Source organism: Zootoca vivipara, chromosome 11 (genome assembly GCF_965207765.1).
Source record: "Zootoca vivipara chromosome 11, rZooViv2.hap1.1, whole genome shotgun sequence".
NCBI lineage: Eukaryota > Metazoa > Chordata > Lepidosauria > Squamata > Lacertidae > Zootoca > Zootoca vivipara.
In genome coordinates this window covers 35,712,543-35,738,793 of record NC_142594.1, presented here as the reverse complement: position 1 = coordinate 35,738,793, position 26,251 = coordinate 35,712,543, and the positions used below count along the sequence as shown (strand labels likewise).

At 44.9% G+C, this 26,251-nt stretch overlaps 1 protein-coding gene across 1 annotated transcript in view; it reads right to left on the bottom strand.

Annotated features, from left to right (window-relative positions):
• The window catches only part of MALRD1 (MAM and LDL receptor class A domain containing 1), a 268,805-nt gene that overhangs the window by 225,134 nt on the left and 17,420 nt on the right, over positions 1 to 26,251 (bottom strand). Inside the window, exons 6-9 of the mRNA XM_088654242.1 lie at positions 22,313 to 22,435; positions 21,284 to 21,430; positions 4,059 to 4,204; positions 140 to 235 (exon numbers count right to left, since the gene is read on the bottom strand). Coding sequence (XP_088510368.1) covers positions 140 to 235; positions 4,059 to 4,204; positions 21,284 to 21,430; positions 22,313 to 22,435 — 512 coding nt within the window. The remainder of the gene's footprint in view (positions 1 to 139; positions 236 to 4,058; positions 4,205 to 21,283; positions 21,431 to 22,312; positions 22,436 to 26,251) is intronic.

Below are 26,251 nucleotides of genomic sequence, written 5' to 3'. Positions count from 1 at the left end.
AATATATTCTTCCAGCTGCAAGCATGCATTAGTTCATAGAAGAAAAATCCTAGAACCTGGAATTCTCCATATATTCAGCAGCACCTCTAGATCCGGGATCAACTTTCAAAGTGGGGATGCTTAACTGTTTTTCTCTTACCTTGGTTTTTTTAAGATCTGTTGGTATCTGTATTTCTGCTTTCACCCACTCATTGTTAGTCGGTGCACTGGCTCTCCACAGCACTACTTGTTCATCCTGACAGGAATAAGACACATATATGTTCATAAATTTACATGTGTATTTATAAATGTGCATCTATTTTATCTATGGCTTCTGTCAAACTACTTAAGTTCAGTCTTCCCCAGTCTGATGCCCTCTAGATGTGTTGAACTCCAACCCCCATCATCCCTGACCATAGTCATGCTGGACGGGGCTGGTGGATGTTTTGTCCAAAGCATCGGGAAGGCAGCAGTTTGGGAAAGGCTGGCATAGCCAAACTTTCTGAACCATATCAGCCTGTCACTGCTGCCTGGAGAAACACGGCTTTCTGTACTTTGTTGCTTTGTTTACTGCTCTGATTGCACAGACCCCAAGGAAGACAAGGCATTTGCAGTAATTAGGCACAATAATTGAGCAATTATCAGGAGATATCTATGTAAATGTAAAATAAACTGCAATGGAAAGTTACAAGGCAGACAAAAAGACAAATGTGTGGTGTTTTCCCCACATGAGACAAAAGGTTAATGGGAATCTACTCTGCCAATGCTCATGAAACTTTGTTTAGAAAACAACATAATCTTATGAATTTCTGCTCAGAAGTATGCCACATTGAATTCAATATGACTTACTTCCAGGAGATGAAGTACCCGCTTTCCTGTGCCTTACATCGCATCGTGTGCCCCAAACACAAGCCCTAAGCTTTTCTTTTGTATAGGTCAAAAAGAAGCTAAGACCGTGGAAGCCAAAATAGCCAGAGCCGTTCTAGCTGTGCCTCCTTCCAGGCCGGGGTGAAGAAATATGGATCTTATAAATAAATAAACAAATAAATATTTAATAATAATAATAATAATAATATCACTACAGGGTTGCATGAGACAAGAGGCTAAGAAGTTACATAGATCATGGAAAGAAATATCTAAACCTGAGAGTTTATTCGCAGGACCAGGATATGCCATAGGTTATATATAATTCCTCTCCTGAGGTGGTGGCTTAAGTTGAAACATAAAGTACAAGAAAAAAGAAGGCACTGGCAAGGTTCCTATGATATCAGCCCTGGCAGATCCACAGGCTTCAGATTCTCTGTCAGTCACAATACACACCAATTCTCTTCTACAATGGAAATGTTCTCTCGGGCCTAAACTATATTGCCCATGGTGCTATGGCACACTGGGCTATGTCTTGATCTCAGGACACTGAGGCTCTTGGATCAAAGTTCCTTACAGTTCAAAAAGCAGAAGTTTTATTATATTGCACATTACTTGGTGGCATTGCTGCCAGTATGGAATGGAAAAGAACAAGTTCTTTTTGTGCCCTGTCAGCTACTTCAATTTGTCACTGTTCATTTGCAGTTTCATTTACAGGTTGAAAAATCAGCCCTGCCTCAGTTTTCAAGGCTTTGCTACTCTTAAGGCAGCAAAGGATGGTGCAAGTTTGTGTAGTATATAGACTAATTCCTTAGGAATGTGACTTCACATTTCACATAAACTCTAGAAAAAAAATAATTGGATGGAATGAAGCTATTCAGTAGCCAGAAAGGGTCAAGCTCAACCCCATTCAAGAGGTGAAAACTCCCCTGCTTTGTTATAATACCTCCAGGTCAGAAAGCCTAATTTTGTCTCCCTTCCTATCACAAAGGCTTGGAAAACACTTTCCACTCCTTCTGGGAAGAAAAAGTAAGTAATTTGGTAATAGATCATCTAAGTGTCACTGTGTCCTGAGCACTGCCCTACAGTTCATCAGCTCCATTGGTTTCCACCCTAAAAAAAATGTTCCTGGTACCTTTGTGGCTCAATTTTGGCTGCTTTTTTGAAGGTTCATTTGTCATCAAGAACTCTGTGCCATGGGTTGTGGGGTTACATTAATTCTCCTAACCTCAAGTTGCAAGCAACCCACCAAGAAACAGGGCAGATAAATGCTAATAGCAACTCTAGCTGAATCCACAAAGCAATTGTATTTTGACGGGGGGGGGGGGAGGAGAGCATAATGATTGAATCATAAAAAGTGTAAATAGGCTGCTACAAAGAAAGGCATATGATAATGTATGCTGCCAAAATTATATTTGCGTATGTATATCAATGCCTATTTTCAGTTAATTGATTTAATCTCTGTGCCAAGTCTTTCAATCTCTTGCCTACTTTACTTACAAAACCTGTGCCTAATTAACCTATGATTTTGGTTAAGTACTTGGAAAAGAAGAAAAAATAATTTTAATAGAATTCTTTTGAGGCTACAGGATACATTGAGCATATGTGACTTGCTGGCATAAAGTACTTAATTTGTTTTTGCTTTGTTTGTTTGTCTGTGGAAATGAAACTCATAACTCCTGACTTGCAAGCCCTTTCTTCTAGCTAAAGAAGAAGAAACCATGGTGCTTTTTTTTTGCCTTTGAACAAACAGGCATAATTTAGCTGGTGAGCTTTTTTCCTATCATTTACTCTTTTTCTACCATTTTCTCTCCGTGCCATAGAACTCACAGATTTCTTTTGACTCTATGAGCCAATTTACATGATGCAGCCCCACATGTAACAAGTTGCTGGGAGGGTGGGTCTTCTGCAAGGGGAAAGTAACATCACCTACGACACGGATTTTCTACACCACATGGCGAGCCTCCATACTAGTGCCACATATTCATTAGAACAAAGGAAAGTGCCCTGTATCAAGTCAGATCAACATTCCATCTACTTCTGTATTGTCTACATTGAGTGGCAGCAGTTCTCCTTGATTTCAGACAGGAACCTTTTCCAGTCCTGCCTGGAATTGCAAGGATTGAACTAACGATCTTTTACAGGTAAATCAGGTATTTACCAATGAGTTTCAGCCTCTCCCAAAGTTTGCCTCAATTCTACCGTTCCCCCCTCCATGGGACTGAAATGTCCATCTCCTGTTTTCTGGGTCAGTGCTCTGTCCCTGTGAATCATTTTTCACAGTAGCTGACAATGATGTGCAGGTACTCTATACAATGTGAAAGATCTATATAGTAAATGGCATGGTGTGCTATCAGCTCCTTTGTGAAGCTACCGTACTACAAAAGCAATGCAGGAAGGTGGTAGACAAATGTATTCTTCATTGCCTCTCTTTCTATTCTTCTGGAGAAGGATGAGATCTATGTCCTGACTACAAATATCCTTTCCCTGGCAGATGAAATTGATGAAATGGCTAAATTAACTAGTAGAGTAAGAGGTTAGGAAGAAAGTGTTTTTAAGGAAGATTGGGAAAGATTTGTAGAATATATTGGGGGGGAGACTATTGTAAACAAATTAAGACGTTAGCAGGATTAGAGTAAATTCAGCAGTAAAAAGTTGAGACAAAACTGAAAAAGGAAAGAATATGGATTGATTAGAATATGCAGTGGAAAAGGATAACTAAAACGAACCATTAAAGGGGAGGGGAAAGGAAGTTGATGTTAAATGTATTATATATGCTTTGGTGAATGTAAAAGTCTGTAAAATTAAGAAACTGATTTTTTTAAAATTAAAACCCCCCCTCAAATATCCTTTCCCCACTACTAGTGGTGTTGTTTTTTCCATTTCAAAAAGAATGTATGAAATCATTCAGGGAAACACAACACTGAAGCTTGCAAAAACAATTAATCCTATATTTTTTAAGGGTTTGTTTCTGAAGACATGTTCCATTCTTCCAGCTTTTCTGCTGGAGATTAGTACATTATACCTTCTTACTGAAAATGCACAAAGAACTGATTTAAAACAATATGCTACTGTTCAATGGTTTCTATAAAAGCTTCGTTCCTGTTCCTGGAGAACTGGATGAAAAAGGAAGGGAGATTGGGCATGTACTGCAAGAGGAAGTCTGTTTTTCTGTCTGAAGCTGAATTATATCCACAATACAGTATTTTACTTACCACATCAGTATAAAGTACTGCTTTGAGAACACCGTTATCCACCATGGTATAATGAAACCAAATATGGCAGTTTTCACCAAAGCAATGACACATTGAGCCATTCAGAGTTGGGCTTTCATATGATGTGTTCACCCACTTATAGCGGCCTGAAAAAGAATCTCTCCATTAGTTCTTCTAAAAATAAATGATTGGTTCCTTTAATACTGAAGGAGCGTCTCCACCTCCATCACTCTGCCCGGACACTGAGGTCCAGCACCGAGGGCCTTCTGGCGGTTCCCTCGTTGCGAGAAGCCAAGTTGCAGGGAACAAGGCAGAGGGCCTTTTCGGTAGTGGCGCCCACCCTGTGGAACGCCCTCCCATCAGATGTCAAAGAGAAAAACAGCTACCAGACTTTTAGAAGACATCTGAAGGCAGCCCTGTTTAGGGAGGCTTTTAACGTTTAATAGATTACTGTATTTTATTTTTCTGTTGGAAGCTGCCCAGAGTGGCTGGGGAAACCCAGCCAGATGGGCGGGGTATAAATAATAAATTATTATTATTATTATTATTATTATTATTAATGATAACAATGACAACAATTTATAGTAACCTTATTTCTAACCCACCTTATATCAGATGATCTCAGAGATGGTTTACAATCCATAAAAAGACAATACAACACAAAACCACAAAAAACAGTACTCATTAATAATTATAGCCTACATAAAATCCATTGCTCAGCAGTAAGACTCAACAGTTAGCTCAAATGCAACTGCAGTCCATGTTGCCAAAATGGTGCCAAAATGAAGCCAATGAGGACTGGTCCCCACAGGGAGGCCATTTCACAGCCAGGGTGCTACAGCAGATAAGGCCTTCCCCAGCATCTCCACATGTATATGCCCTACTATAGCTGGGACAGAGATGAGAGCCCCCCACCCAAGAGATTTTAATGCCCAGGTACGAGTATGTGGGGAATGGCACTACCTCAAGTATTGAGGTCTGAAGCCATTTAGGGCTTTAAACACCAGCAGCAACTTTGAAATCAGACCAGAAAAATCCTGGCAGCCATGGTCCAGAGATGGCTAAAGTGCGATTTTCCAGATGTTGCTGGTGTAGAACACCAAACAGTACAACCAATGATCAATGATAATTGGAATTGCATTCAGCAACAACGGGATGGCCACACATTAGCCACCACCGCCATAGACCGGACACTTAATGCTATACAGGCATCGCGTCTGCCCAGCGGCCAGTGTATTGTCTCCATTGTAGCTTTCATTTGAAGAAGTCCTCAGGTCCTTCCACCCTCCTAATATGGCGCAATCTGCTTCCATTCTCTATGAGTTTCCACATATGATTTATACTGGAAATATAAACAAATATTTTCAAAATAAAATGTTTTTCGCTTTTTAAAAAGCTGGGGGTTTTTTTCTGAAGAAAGTACCAAAGGAGGGCCATAATCAGTGTAAGACATCTGCAGTAGCTCCATAGTAAGGAATATTGAACAACCAAGTTGCAGAAGCACACGGGTTTACAGCTAAAGCTGTAATTTCAGATCTTTTTGACCTTTTGCTCCTGATAACAGCATTTTTATGGAGGCCTAAGAGAATGACTTGTGTCCTTCATATTCTCCTTTATCTATCAGAAATAAAAAAGAGCAGACACCTGTTCTTTTAAAAATATATGATCACTTCTTATTCTTGAATCATTGGACTATCCGGCTATTTTCAGCAGCTGATAGTTAAAATCTTCTAACACTTCACCCTTCGGCTTCTGTGAATATCATTATGGATGGGAAATATAGAGCTTGTTCTCAGAACAATTTCTATCAAACAGAAAAGATAGCCCTGTAGCCAAATGGGGCAATGGCAAATTCTAAAACGAGGTCAGACATTTCTCTTTTTCCTGCTGATCTGCTGTCATTTAATTTGACCTTGGCACTAAAGTACACCGGCTGGCGATGCTAATTTGAGTTGATTGGCAAGGCAGGGAAATTTTAAGGCAGTAGTATCACTGGCTTTCTGGCATTTTTGATCATGTGGTTTGCTGACCTCTTCTTCACTTAACCCTGGTTCAAACAGAAGTTCACGGCTCTTCTTATCTACAGGACAATCAGTGTCAGGATGGGAACATTTTCACAGCTCTCTGCTACTGAAGATTCAAAGTTTGTTGATATGAATTTTGAGATGCTATAGTTTCTCATTATTGGGGCTTAAGTTCCAGGAGTGGTTGTTCTTGTGTAAACAAACCACAGGCCCACTGTGCTGCATATTTTTCTCTTTTTCCTTCATGACAATTTAAGGTGGCCATTCATGCAGTACCAGCCCCCCCCCCAAAAAAAGAGGCCACAGGTTTACATATCCTAAATTACATACAGCGCTTCAAATAGTGGGCTGTCCTCTGTAAAGTAGGGCACAAGGCTATCCTAGGCCTACTGCCCAGGTTGTAGAACCAGGGCCACTAGAAGCACACCAACATGTGATTCAGAACATTGTACATAAGACAATATTGGGTGGCTACAACTGACCATGTACTATATTGACGTTCAAAATATTGTTGCGCGTCACCCCAATCTCTGAGAAGTGCGATATTCCAGGGATTTCAGGCACTTACCCAGGGTCCATGTTTCCTTTTGGAAATGAGCCACAGTGAAGACTGTGGTCCCTTTATGATACACGTTTTATTTGCACAAATATACAACCTGAGCCAAGGGACCCAGGACACGGAAACGCCGTTTACCTTCCCGCTGTAGCGGTACCTATTTATCTACTTGCACTTTGATGTGCTTTCGAACTGCTAGGCTGGCAGGATCTGAGACCGAGCAACAGGAGCTCACCCCATCGCGGGGATTCAAACTGCTGACCTTCTGATTGGCAAGCCCTAGGCTCTGTGGTTTAACCCACAGCGCCACCCGCGTCCCAGGTAACTTTTACATAACTTACACCATATACCTGCTACCAAATGAAAATGGGGAAAGCATGGGTGCAGTAAAATTATTCTCACCATGCAGACTGGCTTCTAGATATTAACTTCCCATTGTGTGATTGCAGCACATTGCAATATGAGACCACAGGCTAAATGATTACGAGCTGCCATCCAGGCTGGTGTATAACATTGCTGTCATGAATATTCCCATGGTAGAAAAAAGATATGATCACGTGAACAGATCAGCTGATCCATTACATTTAAAATGAGGCTCTTAGAATGAGAGTTCTTTAAAGGCTGAACTACATGTTAGGTTATTGGGGGGGCAGAGCAGGTAGTGTGCTTAAAATGGCCATTTGTATTGGAAGGAAAGACAGTTGCTATGCTCTGATGCACAATGTGGGTTAGGGCTCTGCACCAGTTCCCTGCCAAGACTCTCCCCTTCCCAGTTGCTATTTTCCCTTAAAGCTCCTATATGTAGTTTGACCATTATGCAAGGAAAGAATTTTCTTAGGTACTGAAAATAAGTTAGATGGTACTCTGATCTTAATCCTAACTTCAGTGGATATAAACAGATAATTGCATTGCCTAGCAAAGACTATGCACAGCAACAAATTAACAGCGTAATTCCTCGTATGTGTATTCAGAATACAGTCCTATTGTGTTCATGTTATCTTACTCCCAGGTAAATGTGCACAAGACAAATTAGTGGTTCCTGAATAAACACAAATATTCAATGGTATTCATAAGTTCCTCTAAACTCAGGGCATAAGTTGACTAATATGGCACGGCTATTAATAGCGACACCCCCGCCCCCCAGCCACTATTTCAATTTCCTTTTTTAGCAACTTGAGATCAAATAGCTCAAAGACTGTATCTAGGAGAAAAGATTAGATTTTATTCAAGCAGGTTTTCTAATCTCACTCATTTGTATGCATCTGTGTATCAAAAGCCCTTGTTAGAGAGTTATGCTTTGAGACGGCTATATCCTTGAAGCTCACCAGGCACAGGACCTTGCATCTCATTTTGGAGCTGTCAGTAAACTTTCCCTTGACAATAATTACCACTTAAAAAAAACTAAGTTTACAGGTCAGTCTTTGGTGAATGTATGCTATGATAACCCAGCTTGCATGTCCAAAGGGTAACATTCTAGGCAAGATAACATGAGCCAGATTTTGTAGGTGTACTCACAACAGAGCACTTAACACATTGCAGCACTCAGGCAGCCACTGAGAAATGCTTCCACATGGTGAGAGGTCCCTACAGTGGGTGTACGTAAGGGGCTCGGACCATGGATTTGCCTTATCACTTGGGATTTCCCTAGGTTTATGGAAATACCTTTTGCCCAAAAATGATTTTCACATGAGTGCTTCTCAGAACTTTCCACGTGAAGAGATTCACGATTAGATGTACTAGATTGGGGAATCTGTTCATTTAAAAAGAGGCAAAGAGAGAATGTTCTCAGATCCTGCAAACCAGGGCTTATGCCAACCTCCATTGAATATAAACAAATATTTGTATTGGCTAGTAAAGACAAGTCAATGTGGCACACCGGTTGGTTATCCCACTCTTTGCCTTTGGAAGCGTTATAAGAGGGACTGTGAGCAACATCATGCAAAAGGACTAAGGTGAAACTATGAAGCTCCCTTGTTATTTTTGTTGTAAGTAATCTTGTTATTATTTATAGTATTGAAATGTAGTTTTTTTTGTATGTTATTATATTTTTGTTTCGCTAAGTTATTATGAAATTGTTTCCGTAGTGTTTCTTTGAAACACATCTCTGTTTTGTTGCAAGCTGCTTTGAGAAGTGTGTGTGTGTGTGTGTGTGTGTGTGTGTGTGTGTGTGTGTGTGTGTAAAAGTGCCATACAATTAAACTGAAGGAAGGAAAATGAATGAATGTTTAGACTGCTGGAGTGAGACAGAGCAGACCCAGGTTCAACGCTCACCTCCTCCTTTCAACACAATCTATCTCATAGGGAGTCATGTTGTTGTTGTTGTTTAGTCGTTTAGTCATGTCCGACTCTTCGTGACCCCATGGACCATAGCACGCCAGGCACTCCTGTCTTGCACTGCCTCCCGCAGTTTGGTCAAACTCATGTTCGTAGCTTCGAGAACACTGTTCAACCATCTTGTCTTCTGGCGTCCCCTTCTCCTAGTGCCCTCAATCTTTCCCAACATCAGGGTCTTTTCCAAGGATTCTTCTCTTCTCATGAGGTGGCCAAAGTATTGGAGCCTCAGCTTCACGATCTGTCCTTCCAGGGAGCACTCAGGGCTGATTTCCTTAAGAATGGATAGGTTTGATCTTCTTGCAGTCCATGGGACTCTCAAGAGTCTCCTCCAGCACCATAATTCAAAAGCATCAATTCTTCGGCGATCAGCCTTCTTTATGGTCCAGCTCTCACTTCCATACATCACTACTGGGAAAACCATAGCTTTAACTATACGGACCTTTGTCGGCAAGGTGATGTCTCTGCTTTTTAAGATGCTGTCTAGGTTTGTCATTGCTTTTCTCCCAAGAAGCAGGCGTCTTTTAATTTCGTGACTGCTGTCACCATCTGCAGTGATCAAGGAGCCCAAGAAGGTAAAATCTCTCACTGCCTCCATTTCTTCCCCTTCTATTTGCCAGGAGGTGATGGGACCAGTGGCCATGATCTTGGTTTTTTTGATGTTGAGCTTCAGACCATATTTTGCGCCCTCCTCTTTCACCCTCGTTAAAAGGTTCTTTAATTCCTCCTCGCTTTCTGCCATCAAGGTTGTGTCATCTGCATATCTGAGGTTGTTGATATTTCTTCCGGCAATCTTAATTCCGGCTTGGGATTCATCTAGTCCAGCCTTTCGCATGATGAATTCTGCATATAAGTTAAATAAGCAGGGAGACAATATACAACCTTGTCGTACTCCTTTCCCAATTTTGAACCACTCAGTTGTTCCATATCCAGTTCTAACTGTAGCTTCTTGTCCCACATAGAGATTTCTCAGGAGACAGATGAGGTGATCAGGCACTCCCATTTCTTTAAGAACTTGCCATAGTTTGCTGTGGTCGACACAGTCAAAGGCTTTTGCATAGTCAATGAAGCAGAAGTAGACGTTTTTCTGGAACTCTCTAGCTTTCTCCATAATCCAGCGCATGTTTGCTATTTGGTCTCTGGTTCCTCTGCCCTTTCGAAATCCAGCTTGCACTTCTGGGAGTTCTCGGTCCACATACTGCCTAAGCCTGCCTTGTAGAATTTTAAGCATAACCTTGCTAGCGTGTGAAATGAGCGCAATTGTGCGGTAGTTGGAGCATTCTTTGGCACTGCCCTTCTTTGGAATTGGGATGTAGACTGATCTTCTCCAATCCTCTGGCCATTGCTGAGTTTTCCAAACTTGCTGGCATATTGGGTGTAGCACCTTAACAGCATCATCTTTTAAAATTTTAAATAGTTCAGCTGGAATATCATCACTTCCACTGGCCTTGTTATTAGCAGTGCTTTCTAAGGCCCATTTGACTTCACTCTCCAAGATGTCTGGCTCAAGGTCAGCAACCACACTACCTGGGGTGTACGAAACCTCCATGTCTTTCTGGTATAATTCCTCTGTGTATTCTTGCCACCTCTTCTTGATGTCTTCTGCTTCTGTTAGGTCCTTACCACTTTTGTCCTTGATTATGGTAATCTTTGTACGAAATGTTCCTTTCATATCTCCAATTTTCTTGAACAGATCTCTGGTTTTCCCCATTCTATTGTTTTCCTCTATTTCTTTGCATTGCTCATTTAAGAAGACCCTCTTGTCTCTCCTTGCTGTTTTTTGGAAATCTGCATTCAGTTTCCTGTATCTTTCCCTATCTCCCTTGCATTTTGCTTGCCTCCTCTCCTCCGCTATTTGTAAGGCCTCGTTGGACAGCCATTTTGCTTTCTTGCATTTCCTTTTCCTTGGGATGGTTTTCGTTGCTGCCTCCTGTATAATGTTACAAGCCTCCATCCATAGTTCTTCAGGCACTCTGTCCACCAAATCTAAATCCTTAAACCTGTTCCTCACTTCCACTGTGTATTCATAAGGGATTTGACTTAGATTGTGTCTTACTGGCCCAGTGGTTTTTCCTACTTTCTTCAGTTTAAGCTGGAATTTTGCTATAAGAAGCTGATGATCTGAGTTACAGTCAGCTCCAGGTCTTGTTTTTGCTGATTGTATAGAGCTTCTCCATCTTTGGCTGCAGAGAATATAATCAATCTGATTTCGATGCTGCCCATTTGGTGATATCCATGTGTAGAGTCGTCTCTTGTGTTGTTGAAAAAGAGTGTTTGTGATGACCAGCTTGTTCTCTTGACAGAACTCTATTAGCCTTTGCCCTGCTTCATTTTGAACTCCAAGGCCAAACTTGCCAGTTGTTCCTTTTATCTCTTGATTCCCTACTTTAGCATTCCAATCCCCTGTAATGAGAAGAACATCCTTCTTTGGTGTCATTTCTAGAAGGTGTTGTAGGTCTTCATAGAATTGGTCAATTTCACTTTCTTCAGCTCCGGTAGTTGGTGCATAAACTTGGATTACTGTGATGTTAAAAGGTCTGCCTTGGATTCGAATCGAGATAATTCTGTCATTTTTGAGATTGCATCCCATTACAGCTTTTGCCACTCTTTTGTTGACTATGAGGGCCACTCCATTTCTACTACAGGATTCTTGCCCACAGTAGTAGATATGATAGTCACCCGAACTGAATTCGCCCATTCCCTTCCATTTTAGTTCACTGATGCCCAGGATGTCGATATTTATTCTTGTCATCTCATTTTTTACCACATCCAGCTTACCTCCACTCATGGTTCTTACATTCCAGGTTCCTATGCAATATTTTTCTTTACAGCATTGGACTTTCCTTTCGCTTCCAGGCATATCCGCAACTGAGCGTCCTTTCGGCTTTGGCCCAGCCGCTTCATCAGCTCTGAATCTACTTGTACTTGTCCTCCGCTCTTCCTCAGTAGCATGTTGGACGCCTTCCGACCTGAGGGGCTCATCTTCCAGCGTCATAACTTTTATATGCCTGTTGTCTTTGTCCATGGAGTTTTCTTGGCAGGGATACTGGAGTGGCTTGCCAGTTCCTTCTCCAGGTGGATCACGTTTAGTCAAAACTCTCCACTATGACCTGTCCATCTTGGGTGGCCCTGCATGGCATAGCTCATAGCTTCTCTGAGTTATTCAAGCCCCTTCGCCACGACAAGGCATTGATCCATGAAGGGGAGGGAGTCATGTACACTGCCCTAAACCCACTTAGATGAAAGGTGGGATCAAAATGTAATAATTAATCAATGAAACAGCTCCCAGAAATATTTGCCATTAATTTTATGTAATCTGCATTAATCGGGTACGGTATTTTTTTGACACTATTGTCAAATCCTGGCACCCAATGAAATGTGTGCATGTTTAAGGGGCCTTGTTTAATGTAGGATAAGTCAAGTCAGTGTAAACAGGAATTGAGCCGGAACAGCAAGCATGCACCGCAGATATTGGAGAGGATATTTATTTACTGAGACATTTCATGAGTGCCATAAGAAGCACTGGTGGATGCTACTGCACTTGCAGGTGTCAGGTTAGCAACCCCTGGCATCAGGGGCGTACAAAGGGAGGGGCGTTGGGGGCGCTCCACCCTGAGCAGCGCGCGATTCCTTTGTTACACTTTCAGATTTTAAAGCAAGGCCCTAAAGTGGCAGTTTTGCTGTAAGGTTGTACATTCAGATGCAAGGAATAAAACATTTCTAATTTTCATACCAACTCATGTTAAATGTTCCCAACTATCAATGAGCAGTGAGTTTAATATAATCATTTATGAGAAGGCAGAAGAAACAACGTAGGTATATATTTTACCAACTCAGATTTGGGGGAAGCAGTCTAATCTGCAACGGTCGAATTACATAGCTGGGCTTTGTTTTTTGTTAATGTTTTTACGATGCAAAAGGAAGAAAATATTTGCTAAACACAACACTAAACCAGAAGATACTCTCTGTTGGGTGATTAAGATTTTTACTACATAATTCTATATGTTGCTAAAATGATGTGCTTATTCTGAAACTCTATAATTGTCCACTATATTTGCAAACAGCTAATAGGAAAGAAAAATTCAGTAAAGATACCAATTATAACAGCAGGAAAACAACAATATCAAAAATGCTATAAACAAAGAGGTAACAGATCTCTTAATGTTAGGACAATTAAACAAGCGGCCAGCATTCTGTTCGTTAGTCCAAGGACTCCTTTGATGCAAAGCTCATCCATTTCAATAAAGTTCCAACTAGCGCAAGTGCCATAAAACTCAAGAGTTTAATAACACAGAAAATAGGAATCACACAGCTAGAAGAATATCAGTCAAGGTCAGGAAGAGAAGTTTATTATATGTATGAGTACATTAAAAGATTCGCAAATATTCTATAATCAATTTTGTTTCGTGAATTCTGTTGTCCAGTTGCCATCATGATTTAATATTATGCTATCTATGTGGGAGGGGGCTTGAACAAAATTAGAAAAGAAAACATTTTCTTTGTAAATCTAACCTCAGCAAACCACCTTTGAGGGTGGTATATGACATTGAGAGGTTTTTGTTTTGTTTTTTTGTGCTTGAGCTATAAAGCTGATCTCTGCTATCCATTTATTCTCGGAATAAATAGAAGTTAAAGAAATGCTTGGTGTCTGAGCTATCAAGAGTGAGACTGAACCAACTGAAACCTTGGGGTATATTCCAGAAATTATGGCGTTTCTATGCATCTTATGAGGGATGCGGGTGGTGCTGTGATCTAAACCACTGAGCCTAGGACTTGCTGATCAGAAGGACAGAGGTCCGAATCCCTGCGACACGGTGAGCTCCCATTGTTCAGTCCAAGCTCCTGCCCACCTAGCAGTTCAAAAGCATGTCAAAGTGCAAGTAGATAAATAGGTACCGCTCCGGCGGGAAGGTAAACGGCATTTCCGTGTGCTGCTCTGGTTTCGCCAGAAGCGGCTTAGTCATGCTGGCCACATGACCCGGAAGCTGTACGCCGGCTCCCTCGGCCAGTAAAACGAGATGAGCGCCGCAACCCCAGAGTCGTTCGTGACTGGACCTAATGGTCAGGGGTCCCTTTATAGTAAAAGTAAAGGACCCCTGACAGTTAAGTCCAGACGCGAACAACTCTGGGGTTGCGGTGCTTATCTTGCTTTACTGGCCAAGGGACCCGACGTTTGTCTGCAGACAGTTTTTTCCGGGTCATGTGGCCAGCATGACTAAACCACTTCTGGCGAAACCAGAACAGTGCACAGAAACGCCGCTTACCTTCCCGCTGGAGCAGTACCTATTTATCTACTTACACTTTGATGTGCTTTCGAACTGCTAGGTTAGCAGGAGCTGGGACCGACAATGGGAGTTCACCCTGTCACGGGGGTTCGAACCGCCAACCTTCCAATCGGCAAGCCCTGGGCTCAATGGTTTAGACCACAGCGCCACCCGCGTCCCATATCAGGGGTCCCTTTACCTTTACCTTTATGCATCTTATGCTTTTCTGACCTTAAAGTGCTCCAGCAGTTATTTTAAGATGAAACACTGAACTATATATGACCATATAACGCTGCCCTACACTAAATGTGACAGTTGAATCTGAATAGCTCAGCATTGCCTACTCTGACTGACAGCGACAGAGAAACCACAGAGTAAAGGATCTTCTCTGTGCAAAGAATATGTTCTAGCGATCTGCTGTGACTCTTCAAACTTAGTTCTGTTTATTTTAATAATGGTACCTGTCACAGTGGCCGGAGTGGACTACTTCAGAGTAACGACGCTACGCAGCTCTGCATTTTATTCTTTTATTGGTGCTGCGTATTTACAGTGCTCAAGTCATTGCTATTTACACGGAGCGATGTTGTCAGTCGGTTTCAGAACCTCCTAATGGCTTTTGGCGCGTCTTTCTCCAACACAAAAGCTTTGGCAGACCCATCCTCTTGCCCCTCCTCTTCCTGCGTAATTCTGGAGTTGGGGGGATGGGTCTTCCCCCCTTACTTGCCCCTTCCTGTCCCACCTGGGACCCTGGCTCCTCTACCTTGCCTGAGCCTCGGACACGACTTCCTGCTTCCCCACTGGAATCGGAACTCTCCCTGCTTTCCCCTTTGCTCGGGGACGGGCTTGAACTCAGGAGGGGAGGGACTTCGCGATATCCCCTGTCCCTCACATCCACCCCCCTCCCAAGCTCTCCTTCACCCCTCCCCAGGCCCCCCCCATGTGTCGGTGACGACTGGAAGCCTAAAAACTCGGTGCTCTCCGAGCCCGTTGGTGTGAACACCTCCCCCCAGTCCTGCGAGCCCCCCCCTTCCGCCTGGGAGGACGGGAATCCCAAAAAGTCCGTGGCGTCAGAGCTGGTGGGGGTAAAAATGTTTTGCCAATCTGCTCCTTCCTCTGACTGGGTGGATCTTGGCGACACCCATACCTCATCCTCTGGTTCCTCAAACTCCGCTTCCCAGCGCCATGGTGAGCTGTTCTCCCGTGCCTCCTCCTCCTCCCCCTCCCTTTCCATGTGCCAGGGCTTGGGTCTGTGGGGAAAGAGGGCGTGAAATTCTTCCACCAAGAATTCCTCCTGTATCTGAGTGGCGGGAACCCATTCATTCTGGGACGGTGGAGCATCCTCCCATGCCATGAGGTACTCCAGGCCCCCCACCCCCCACCTTGAATCCAGGATGGCCGTGGCCTCATTGAGTTGCTCCCTGCTTTCCCTCTCCCCCCCTCCCTCGGGGGTTTGTTCGCTGTCTCTGAGCCTGCTGCTTTCCCTGTACGGCGACAGCAGCGATCTATGAAACACTGGATGCACCCTCATGTCCTCTGGCAGTGCCAGCCTGTATGCCACCGGGTTGACCTGTTGCGTGACCGTGAAGGGGCCCAGCCATTTGGGTGCCAGCTTTTTGCACCTCCCTCTGGTGGGAAGGCCCTCCGAGGACAACCACACCTTGTCCCCCACCCTGATGACCTCCCCTTGTCGCCTGTGGCGATCTGCCCCCTTTTTGTACGCTTCCTTGGCCCTCTCCAAGTGTTCTCTGAGCTGCTGGTGCACCGTCTCCAGTTCCTCTGCCCAATCCTCAGCCTGTGGGCCCTCCTCCTCCTCCTCCCTCTCCCTCTCTGGGAAAGATCTGAGGTCGCGCCCGTAATTGGCCTTAAAGGGCGACACCCCTGTGGAGACGTGCACTGCATTGTTGTAGGCAAATTCTGCTAGTGGCAAGCGATCCACCCAGTCCGTTTGCCGCTGGCTGACGTAGCATCTCAGGTACTGCTGCAGAATGGCGTTGACCCTCTCCGCTTGTCCGTTGGTCTGCGGGTGTCTAGCCGTCGACAAGCTGACCTCCACCTGCAGGAGGTTCATGAGCCGCCGCCAGAACCTGGAAACAAATTGGCGGCCACGATCCGAAATAACCCTTAAAGGTAATCCATGCAGTCTGAAAATGTGATCAACAAACAGTTTGGCTGTCTCTTCTGCCGAGACTGCCCTGGCACACGGTATAAAGTGACACATTTTGGACATGAGGTCCACCACCACCAACACTGCAGTCTTACCCCTGGACGAAGGCAGATCTGTGATGAAGTCCATGGACACCACTTCCCACGGCCTGTGTGGTGTGGCTAAGGGCTCCAGCAACCCTGGTGGCGCTGCTCTGACCACCTTCGCCCGCTGGCAGGTGGTACAGCCCCTTACATAGTCTCGAACATCTTCCCTCACCCCTGGCCACCAGAAGTGTCTCATGACTAGGTGAGTGGTCTTGTCCCTTCCAAAATGCCCCGCTGTAGGGTTGTCGTGCATCTGCTTGAGGACCGTACGTCGAAGCTGGGTGGTGGGTAGGTACAGCGCACCCTTGTAGAAAAGCAGCCCTCTGCGTTCTGCAAAGTCTTTTGCCTGCTCCCTCCCCCCTCTCAGTTCTCTGAAGATGCGGTTGGCAAATTCATCCGCTGCCGTCAGTGCTGTGAGTTCTGCCTCGCTCACCACTGCTGCTCCGCAGGACCATGCCGACGGGGGGAAAATGTGCCTTGGGGCTGGTGGCGCCTCCTCCTCCATGTACTCTGGCTTGCGGGAGAGGGCATCCGCCCTGACATTCTGCTCTCCTGGGATGTAGTGTATGGAGAAGTTGAAGTTCGAGAAGAACTCCGCCCACCGTATCTGCCGCTGGTTGAGCACCCTGGCAGTTCTCCAGAACTCCAGGTTCTTGTGGTCTGTGCACACCTGGATGGGGTGCTTGGCGCCCACCAGGAAGTGTCTCCAGTGCTGGAACGCCGCGTGGATCGCAAGAAGTTCCCGATCAAAAACTGTGTAGTTTCGCTCGGGCTGGGTCAACTTCCTGGAGAAGAAGGCACAGGGTCTCCACTCTCTGTTGGCGTCCAGTTGCAACAAAATGGCGCCCACAGCCTTATCAGAAGCATCTGTTTCAATGCGTAGGGGCGCGTCCTGAACCACGTGGAACAGGTTCTGGTCTGAGGCGAACACCCTCTTGAGGCTTTCGAACGCTGCTTGCGCCTCTGGTGTCCACCTGAACTTCTGCTTGCCTCTCAGGCAGTCAGTGATGGGAGCCGTAACTCGAGAGAAGTTCTTGATGAACTTCCTGTAGAAGTTGGCAAAGCCTAGTAGGCGTTGGGCATCTTTGCGCGTCCTGGGGCTGTGCCAGTCCAGGATGGTCTGCACCTTGTCCTTGTCCATTGCCAGCCCCTTGTCTGACAGCTTGTAGCCCAGGAAGTCCACCTCCTTGGTGTGAAACTTGCACTTCTCCAGCTTCACATACAGGTGGTTCTCCTTCAGGCGCTGTAACACCTCCCTGACGTCCTTCACGTGCTGCACTGGGTCGTTGGAGTAAATAAGGATGTCATCCAGAAAGACCAAGCATTTCCTGAAGAGTAGGGACCCCAGGACGTGGTGCATGAAGGCCTGGAAGCATGCTGAGCCCCCTTGCAACCCGAAGGGCATCACCAGATATTCAAAAGAGCCCAGAGGCGTGAACATCGTGGTTTTCCACTCATCGCCTTCCCGGATCCTGATCAAGTTGTACGCCCCCCTCAGGTCTAGCTTGGTGAAAATCTTGCCTCTGCGTGCCGCTGTCAGGAGATCATCCACTCTGGGCATGGGGAAAGCCACTGGCTCTGTCACCGAATTCAGCCGTCTAAAATCCACCACAAGACGGCGCTGTTGCGTGTCTTTCTTGTCCACCCAGAAGACCGGGCTGCCCCCTGCTGCCTTGCTTTCTCTGATGAACCCCCGCTTGAGGTTCTTGTCGATAAAAGCGCGCAGATCCTCCAGTTCCTGGTCTGACATGGCGTACAGCTTGGCTGGGGGTATAGTTGCCCCAGGCACCAGGTTGATCTGGCAGTCAAAAGGCCTGTGTGGGGGCAGGTGGTCGGACTCCGCTTCACTGAAGACCTCCTGCAGGTCCCAGTATGGTTTGGGTATCGCCTCACCCCCTTTGACGTGCATGGTGGCCACCGTGGCTATCGGAGGCCCCTCCCCTGGTTGGTGCTGCATGCAATGTTCCAGGCAAAAGTCCGATCCAAAAGTGATGCATCTCTGATGCCAACTTATGGAGGGGTCGTGGCGCGCCAGCCAGCTCATGCCCAAAACGATTGGGGGGTCTGAGATGGTGGTGACGTTGAATGCCAGTGTCTCTGAGTGCCTTCCAACCGTCATTCTCATGGGGGGGGTTTGATGAGTGATGGCCCCTCCCAGCAGCTCTCTGCCGTCAATGGTTGCCACGTGCAGAGGAAAATCCAGCTGCAGAAGCTGGATCTGGTGCTCTTCTGCAAAGTTTCTCGAGAAGAAGTTGGCTGAGGCACCACTGTCAATTAGGGCGAGGACCGTCAATGGATAGCCATTTGGGAGCGTGAGCGTCACTTCTAGAACCACTCCTGCTCTGGGAGGGGTGGGCTGGCTCTGCTCCTCTCTGTGCGGGTGGGTGGGCTGGGGCTGTTGTCTGCTGACTGTGCCTGGCTGCCGCCCCTTGTCTCCTGCAGCCAGGCTTTCCCGTTTCCCTGCTGTGGTGCTGCGTCAGTGGGGGAGGGCACAACCGTTCCCGCCTTTCCTTGCCACTCCCTGCGATGTGGGCAGTCTCTGACGAGATGCTGGGGGGAGTTGCAGAGAAAGCAATTCCCACCCCTTCCCTCCTTGCGTCTTGGCGCCGCTGGGGTTTGAAAAGCCCGCGCGCGCGCGCTATCAATCTGCATGGGTTCCTGGTCCTGACTGGCCCCAGGCGTGGCTTGAAAGGGTTGTTGAGGGAGTGGCTTCTCCTGCGACCGTGGGAACCAAGCCCGCTTTGCGCGCGTTGCTTGCTTGTCGCTCCATCTGGATTCCTGCCTCACCCCCACCGCCAGAGCCGCTTTGCTCAGTTGATCCATATTACTGGGCTTTGGACCTCTCGAGAGCTCATCCTTCACCTCCTCATGCAACCCCAAGTAAAACGCCGCTTGCATTGGGGCAGACTCCAGATCCCACCCCAATCTGTGCACCAGCATGGTGAATTTCGCCCAATACGCGCGAACTGTCATATTTCCTTGGCGTAAATTATGAAGTTCCTCCTTAGTCTGGTCCATATGACTATCGGACGAATACATCGTTTTCAAACCTTCTAGAAATAGTTTGACATTCTTCATGCAAGGATTCCTTGTTGCAATTAACGGTCTTAGCCACTCCCTGGCCGCCCCTGTAAGGTGCTCCACAATAAACGCTACTCTGTGCTCATCATCAGGGAACTCATCGTGGTGCAGCTCAAGAGCATACACAATCTCAGTCTCAAAGCCCTGAAACTCCTTCGGGTCTCCATTGAACTTGCTTACTAGGGTCCCGGCTCTCCTTCCTGGCAGCACTTGGACTTGGGGTGCCCCTCCCGCCTTGTTTTTCTCTGCATCCAGCTTGTTTTGGAGGTCTACCGCCACCGCCCTTAAATGCTGCTCTTTTTCCTGGAGCTCTCTCACCTGTTCCGCAAGTTGTAGCCGGTCGTCCTGGACCTTCTTAGTCTCCTCTTTAGCTGCCTTCAATTCTCCCTGCGCCTGCAGCGACAGCTGTTGCAGTTCTAGCTGGGCTTGCTCAGCGATCTGCCGCCACTTCTCCGCCTCTGACACGCTCATCCCGGCAACTCCAAAGTAGCCCAAAAATGATTAGGAGGTTGCTGTCACAGTGGCCGGAGTGGACTACTTCAGAGTAACGACGCTACGCAGCTCTGCATTTTATTCTTTTATTGGTGCTGCGTATTTACAGTGCTCAAGTCATTGCTATTTACACGGAGCGATGTTGTCAGTCGGTTTCAGAACCTCCTAATGGCTTTTGGCGCGTCTTTCTCCAACACAAAAGCTTTGGCAGACCCATCCTCTTGCCCCTCCTCTTCCTGCGTAATTCTGGAGTTGGGGGGATGGGTCTTCCCCCCTTACTTGCCCCTTCCTGTCCCACCTGGGACCCTGGCTCCTCTACCTTGCCTGAGCCTCGGACACGACTTCCTGCTTCCCCACTGGAATCGGAACTCTCCCTGCTTTCCCCTTTGCTCGGGGACGGGCTTGAACTCAGGAGGGGAGGGACTTCGCGATATCCCCTGTCCCTCACAGTACCCAAGCTACTTTCTAGGTAAGCATACAAAAACATACTAGCTCCCAAAAATATGGAGATTACGGACATAAGTGAAGGACGCAAATAACATGAGGCTAATTCACTTCTCTCTCCACCTTTAGGCCCTCCCTTCTTCAACAAGCCTCTGACACTACACTATGAACCTAAGGAGGAAGGGAGAAGAATCCCACGCAAAGGATTTGATCTTGAGCCAAGACAATTCCCTACAATAGATCTGCAGGCCACATGTATGGAAAGAAAACTCACTTCACATATCCTTTCCACAGCCAAAGCTAACCCAAGGCTGGGCGGTCACTGCTGCAGCTCTTCTAAAGAGCAGAGGATCTCCCTAGATTCCTCTCCAGCTGGAAAGAGTAACAGCAGCTGCAGCCTAGGAATGGGATAAGAATTTAAGGAAAGGGTACTCAACTATGTAAGCATCCCTGCTCAGAATTCATGCCAGCTGCCCTCCATCACCTGCTGTCAAGCTTCACTGGGAGGCAGGGTAAAGGTAAAGTACCTTTCGAAGACAACAAGAGGAAGCATAATAAAAATGAATTACAATTGACCAATGAGCAAACAAAATGTGGAAACTGAACAAGGGGAAGCCTTGGCTATCCTACCTCATACTCTGAATATGTTCATTTCATTGAAATTTCTTATCTTTATCTGCAGTTTTTCATTCTATTTTCATGAAGGTCCTTCTCCATATATATATAATAATTACCACAGTTTCACATCAGCTGACAAATGCATGTTTGATTCATTTTTATTACCATTGGTGCCGCTGCTTCTATCTTTCAGAAGAAGAGATTTTAAGCCACGATCATGTAATTCTTTCACAGGAACCCAGGAAACATGTTCTGCAGTTGCATCAGAATTCCAGTCACACAGGTGAATCTTAAAACTGCAGATCTGTTGAACTGAATGAAAGAACAATGTATTACTCTCCTTTAGGCTAATTGAATCTGACATTGCTTTCATTATTGGAAGATCATTGTTCCTTTGATTCCTGATATTCCCTTTCTTTGGGCTCCCACATAAAGAAAATATTCAGGGTGCCCCCAATCTGTCAATATGTTGCAGGACGGATTCAAGCACATACCAGAATTCTGGAATTGCACAATTAAAGTCTGTTGCCCCAGCACAACAAATGCACTTCTTTAAAAAAATGAGCTTTTACATTTTGGAAAGGTAGGACAAAATGCATTGCAGTGTGTTGGTTGAGCGAATCATTAGTGGGAGGAAATGCAAACACCCCACAAGCAAATCAGGATGAAAGCTTGTTGCCATATAATTGCCTCTTAAAATAATCAGAACAAATGCTCAATAAAGACTGATTGTCATCTAACTACTATATAAGCTCTTTAGCAAAAAAAAAAATTTTTAAGGGGGCAGAAAGGGGGCAGGGTTCTGACAAAAATGGCTTTGGTAATCCCATCCGCCACTGAACACAATGGTTTTGGCCAGCATCCCCAAACTTCAGCCCTCCAGATGTTTTGGACTACAATTCCCATCATCCCTGACCACTGATCCTCTTAGCTAGGGATCATGGGAGTTGTAGCCCCAAACATCTGGAGGGCCGCAGTTTGGGGATGCCTGGTTTTGGCTATACACAATTTTGGCTTTAGGCGTGAACCCTGGAACATAACCCCCATGTAAGTTTACAGGTGCTGTTTACAGAGGTGGTCCCTATCAGTTCAGCAGAATATGACCATGTAATAAAAATAATGTAGACTGAGTGTTATTTTGAAGAGATCGTTTTATAATTTAATTATAATAAAGTTATATTCAATAAATCTTACAGCAGAATCCTCCATGTATGCCATTGAAAGGGATGCTGGAAGAATTACTGAAGCGCTCTTGATCTGGAACTTGGGTCTCTTCACAAGCATGGACTCTCTCCTTACACAATGAAGGATTATCTGCTAAGAGCAAGATCAAAACTTTAAGAATAAAAGTTGAGATTCCTACATATAAAATCATTATGATGGCTACATTGAATTGAAGCTTGGTCAAGCAAAATCTCTCTTTCGATTTTTCAACTCCGCAAGTAAGATCAGATAAGATCCAACTCATCAGGTAAGATCGGTTTTTCGCAAGGCACAGCCGTGGAACAATGGAAAAAGCCCTTGGGCCCAGGGGGAAAGCGTGGATGAGCCCTTTGAGTATAACTAAATAGTCCTGCCTCTTAACAAAATCAAATAATATTCTGGATATGTTTAGGTCATGCATTTGAGAAATAGACGTACAGAGATCTATAAACATGAATGTTCATTGAGGGAGGGAAACTGCAGCAACAAGGGATAAACCCAGCTCTTTAGAGCTATGGTATTAGAAGCAGCACTACTTGACAGGGAGGAATTGAATAAACTTGTTTTCACCCCTTCTGAAAAGAACGTAGTGTGAAAAATAATAATAATTTATTGAATTGTTTTTGAGTGGAAATAAAGCTACATAGAAAGGGCTAAGAATCCCCTTCCCTTCCACCGTTCCTCCACTCAACACTGCAACCTCCCATGACTGGCTTTTCATTTTTTAAAAGCCAAGACTTTGGTATATGCATTTGGATGTAATGTGTAGCTTGCCCCTGTGGGGCGCAGAGGTATTTCAGGGGAAATGAAAATGGCAGGTGTAGCTGGAGCTCCACTGCACAGCACACAACTGCCAAACCACTATACAAAGATTTTAAAAGGGGAAAGGGGTGTGTGTGTGTTGCAGTCGTTGGCATTAGACTCAGTGTCGAAACTGGGACTATTTGCTGCCCTCACCATTTCTTGCTGTCTTTGGCAGACATTTAGACATGCACTCCCAGACTGCAGAGCCTGAGACCAATGCCCTGAAGTTTGACTTGAATGGCACCACTATCTAATGCATACCTTCCAACATTTCTCCAGTGAAAATAGGGACATCCCATTCCATAATGATAATTTTACTTTTTACACCCCACACATCTTATTGGGTTGCCCTAGCACTCTGGGCAGCTTCCAACATATATAAAAAACATAATTAAACATTTAGGGGAAAAATCTGTATACAGGATTGCCTTCAGACAGCTTGGGGACTGGATAACTCCATACCATCCAACATTTCCCCAATAAAATAGGGACATTCTACCATACCCTCCAACATTTCACCAATGAAAATAGGGACATCCTAAGGGAAAAGGGACATTCCGGGATCAAATCAGAAACCGGGATGGCTTCTCTAAAACAGGGATGTCCCTGGAAAATAGGGACACTTGGAGGGTTTGTTAATGGCTGCTTTGCATCATCAGAATGGACTTTTACACACTTTTACTAGGCAGGGCATCAACTTTTTTTCTGAACTCCTTACCCACCACAGTCCCACATGCCACACAGCAAGCAACATTTAAGAATTGGGGAACCCTAGAGAACAACATGGGATACCGCAGTAAAGGCCACAGTAAACAATGGCACTTGGCAAAAATTGGGTTGTCCTGTTCTCCTCGTCCCCCCATCTTATGGAATCAGAAGCACTAATGCAAGGCCACCATGGATACAACCTGAAAAGAATAGCATTTCCCTTTTTCTTTCCAACTTCACAAGCTTCTTGACAATGAATATTGTGCATTGCTCTACTATGAATTAATTTAGACAACTGGTGAAGCCAGAAAAAAAGAAGAAAAGAGAAATGATCAATAAATCATTTGAAATGAGAATTGCTTCAGAAATAAATCAGGGTTAGTAATGGGATGTTTATAATAGATCTATAACAATATTCACAAACTTATTTGAGCTGTTTTCTTGTAATCCTTACAGTTGCAAACATTGTCCCCTCTGGGCTACATGGCTAAGCTCTGAGTAGCCAATGTAGTCATATTACCTTTTCCCTCTTCTCCTAGGCAATCTACTTTAATTTTACTGATATGAAAGAATCAATGTGTCATTTGCCATTTCTAAGTACACACAGAAAAGATGAGCTCGTTGTGCATGCTAACTGCTTTGAACAACAATCTATATCACAGAGGAATGAAACGTAGAGAGGCCTGTCTCGTGGAAAGTCAATAAGGACCACACTTTATTATTTTAATTAATTCATTACATTTATATACCACCCGTCATCTATAGATCACAGGGTGGTTCACAATATAAAAACATTAAAAAATGCATAATATAGTAAAAAACAAAGAGAGCTGGAGAGTCATCATAGCTTGCAAGGAGACCCTCCTAGGAGGCTGAAGAGACCTGAGGTGCAGCAGGTCTTTGTTTTGGCTGCTCAGGCTACCCACCTAATAGCTGACATGTGGGGTAGTGTAGCAGCAGCAGTAGACACAGCTGCTGCAGCCGCTTTACCATGCATCCTCCAGCTTCTAGCCAAACCCAGAGCTTCAACTCTAGATATTTTTGTCTGAATTGGCAAGAGAGTGGGAGAGAAAGCTGGAGATGAGTTGGGGGAGTGGCAGGCATTTGGAGGCTTTTTTTAGAGGGTGCTCCCCACTTTATGGGTTTCCGTTCATGCATGTGGGGCCCCAGAATGTAAGTGACAGGGATGCCTGTACAGTAAATAAACCCCTCCCAATCTCATGTCAATTAATCTTAACTTAAAAAACAACAACACCAGAGCTAGGCCAAAACCACAGGGCAAGAGAACATATTAATAGAGAATAATTTAGGCCTTGGGCTGAAATTTGTCATGCAGCAACAGAAGCTAAGAATTAAACTGAAAGAAGCAACAAGAAAGATTCTTGAAGACTGCAGGTGGGTGGGGGATACACTGGAGAGGCTTAAACCTAGGCATATGGGAAGTATTGTGATAGGAAGGAGCCAGATGTAACACCAATTATCTGGACAGAAGCAAATTGAGCAGGCCTAGAACAGAATCTCAAGGGTTCTTGAAAAAGAACAGTAGCTGGAGTGGGAAATCGCTAATTTAAAGAGTGAGCAGCATTTCCACAGAAGTCATATCTTGCAGATGTGACACACCACAGCAATTTCATATACCTGATATCTTATTATTCAGCTCATATATACAGTCGTACCTCGGGTTGCGAACACCTTGGGTTACGAACAACTCGGGTTACGAACTGTGCAAACCCGGGAGTATTTTCGCCGCGCGTGCGTGCGCAGAAGCGCCGCGCGCATTTGCGCATGCACAAAGCGTGAAAATAGCAAAAATAGTGCTTTGCGCATGCGCAAAATGGCGATTTCGGATTACGAACTTTTCGGGTTACGAACTGCGACTCGGAACGGATCGCGTTCGTAACCCGAGGTACCACTGTACTTGTTTCCATCATTCTAGTAACAAGAGACAACTTGCATATGTGAATCAGTCATTATAAATTAGTAGTATAAAATATTACTCTATGTCAATCATAGAATCTTAGACGGGACCCAAGGGTCCTCTAATCCAACCCCCATGTCAGATGGCCATTCAACCTCTGCTATATATATATAAAAAACACCTCCAAGGAAGGATAGTCCACCACCTCCCAAGGGAATCTACCTTTTCAAAGGGAAAGCCAGCACTTTGGCCCAAGTCATCAAATATTATGAACATATATACTGTACATGAATGAGTCTTGGGCAGATGCTTTATACTGAGTCAGACCATTGGTCCATCCAACTCATATTGTGCACATTTGATTGGTTAGAGTTGCCATATTTCAAAAGGTAAAAACCAGGACAACCTGAAAGCTGCTGAGCATTTTTTTAAAACAAAAACACCAACCAACCCCCCGCAAATTCGGAAATCCCCCCCAACATCAATTCTACCTTTGAAAT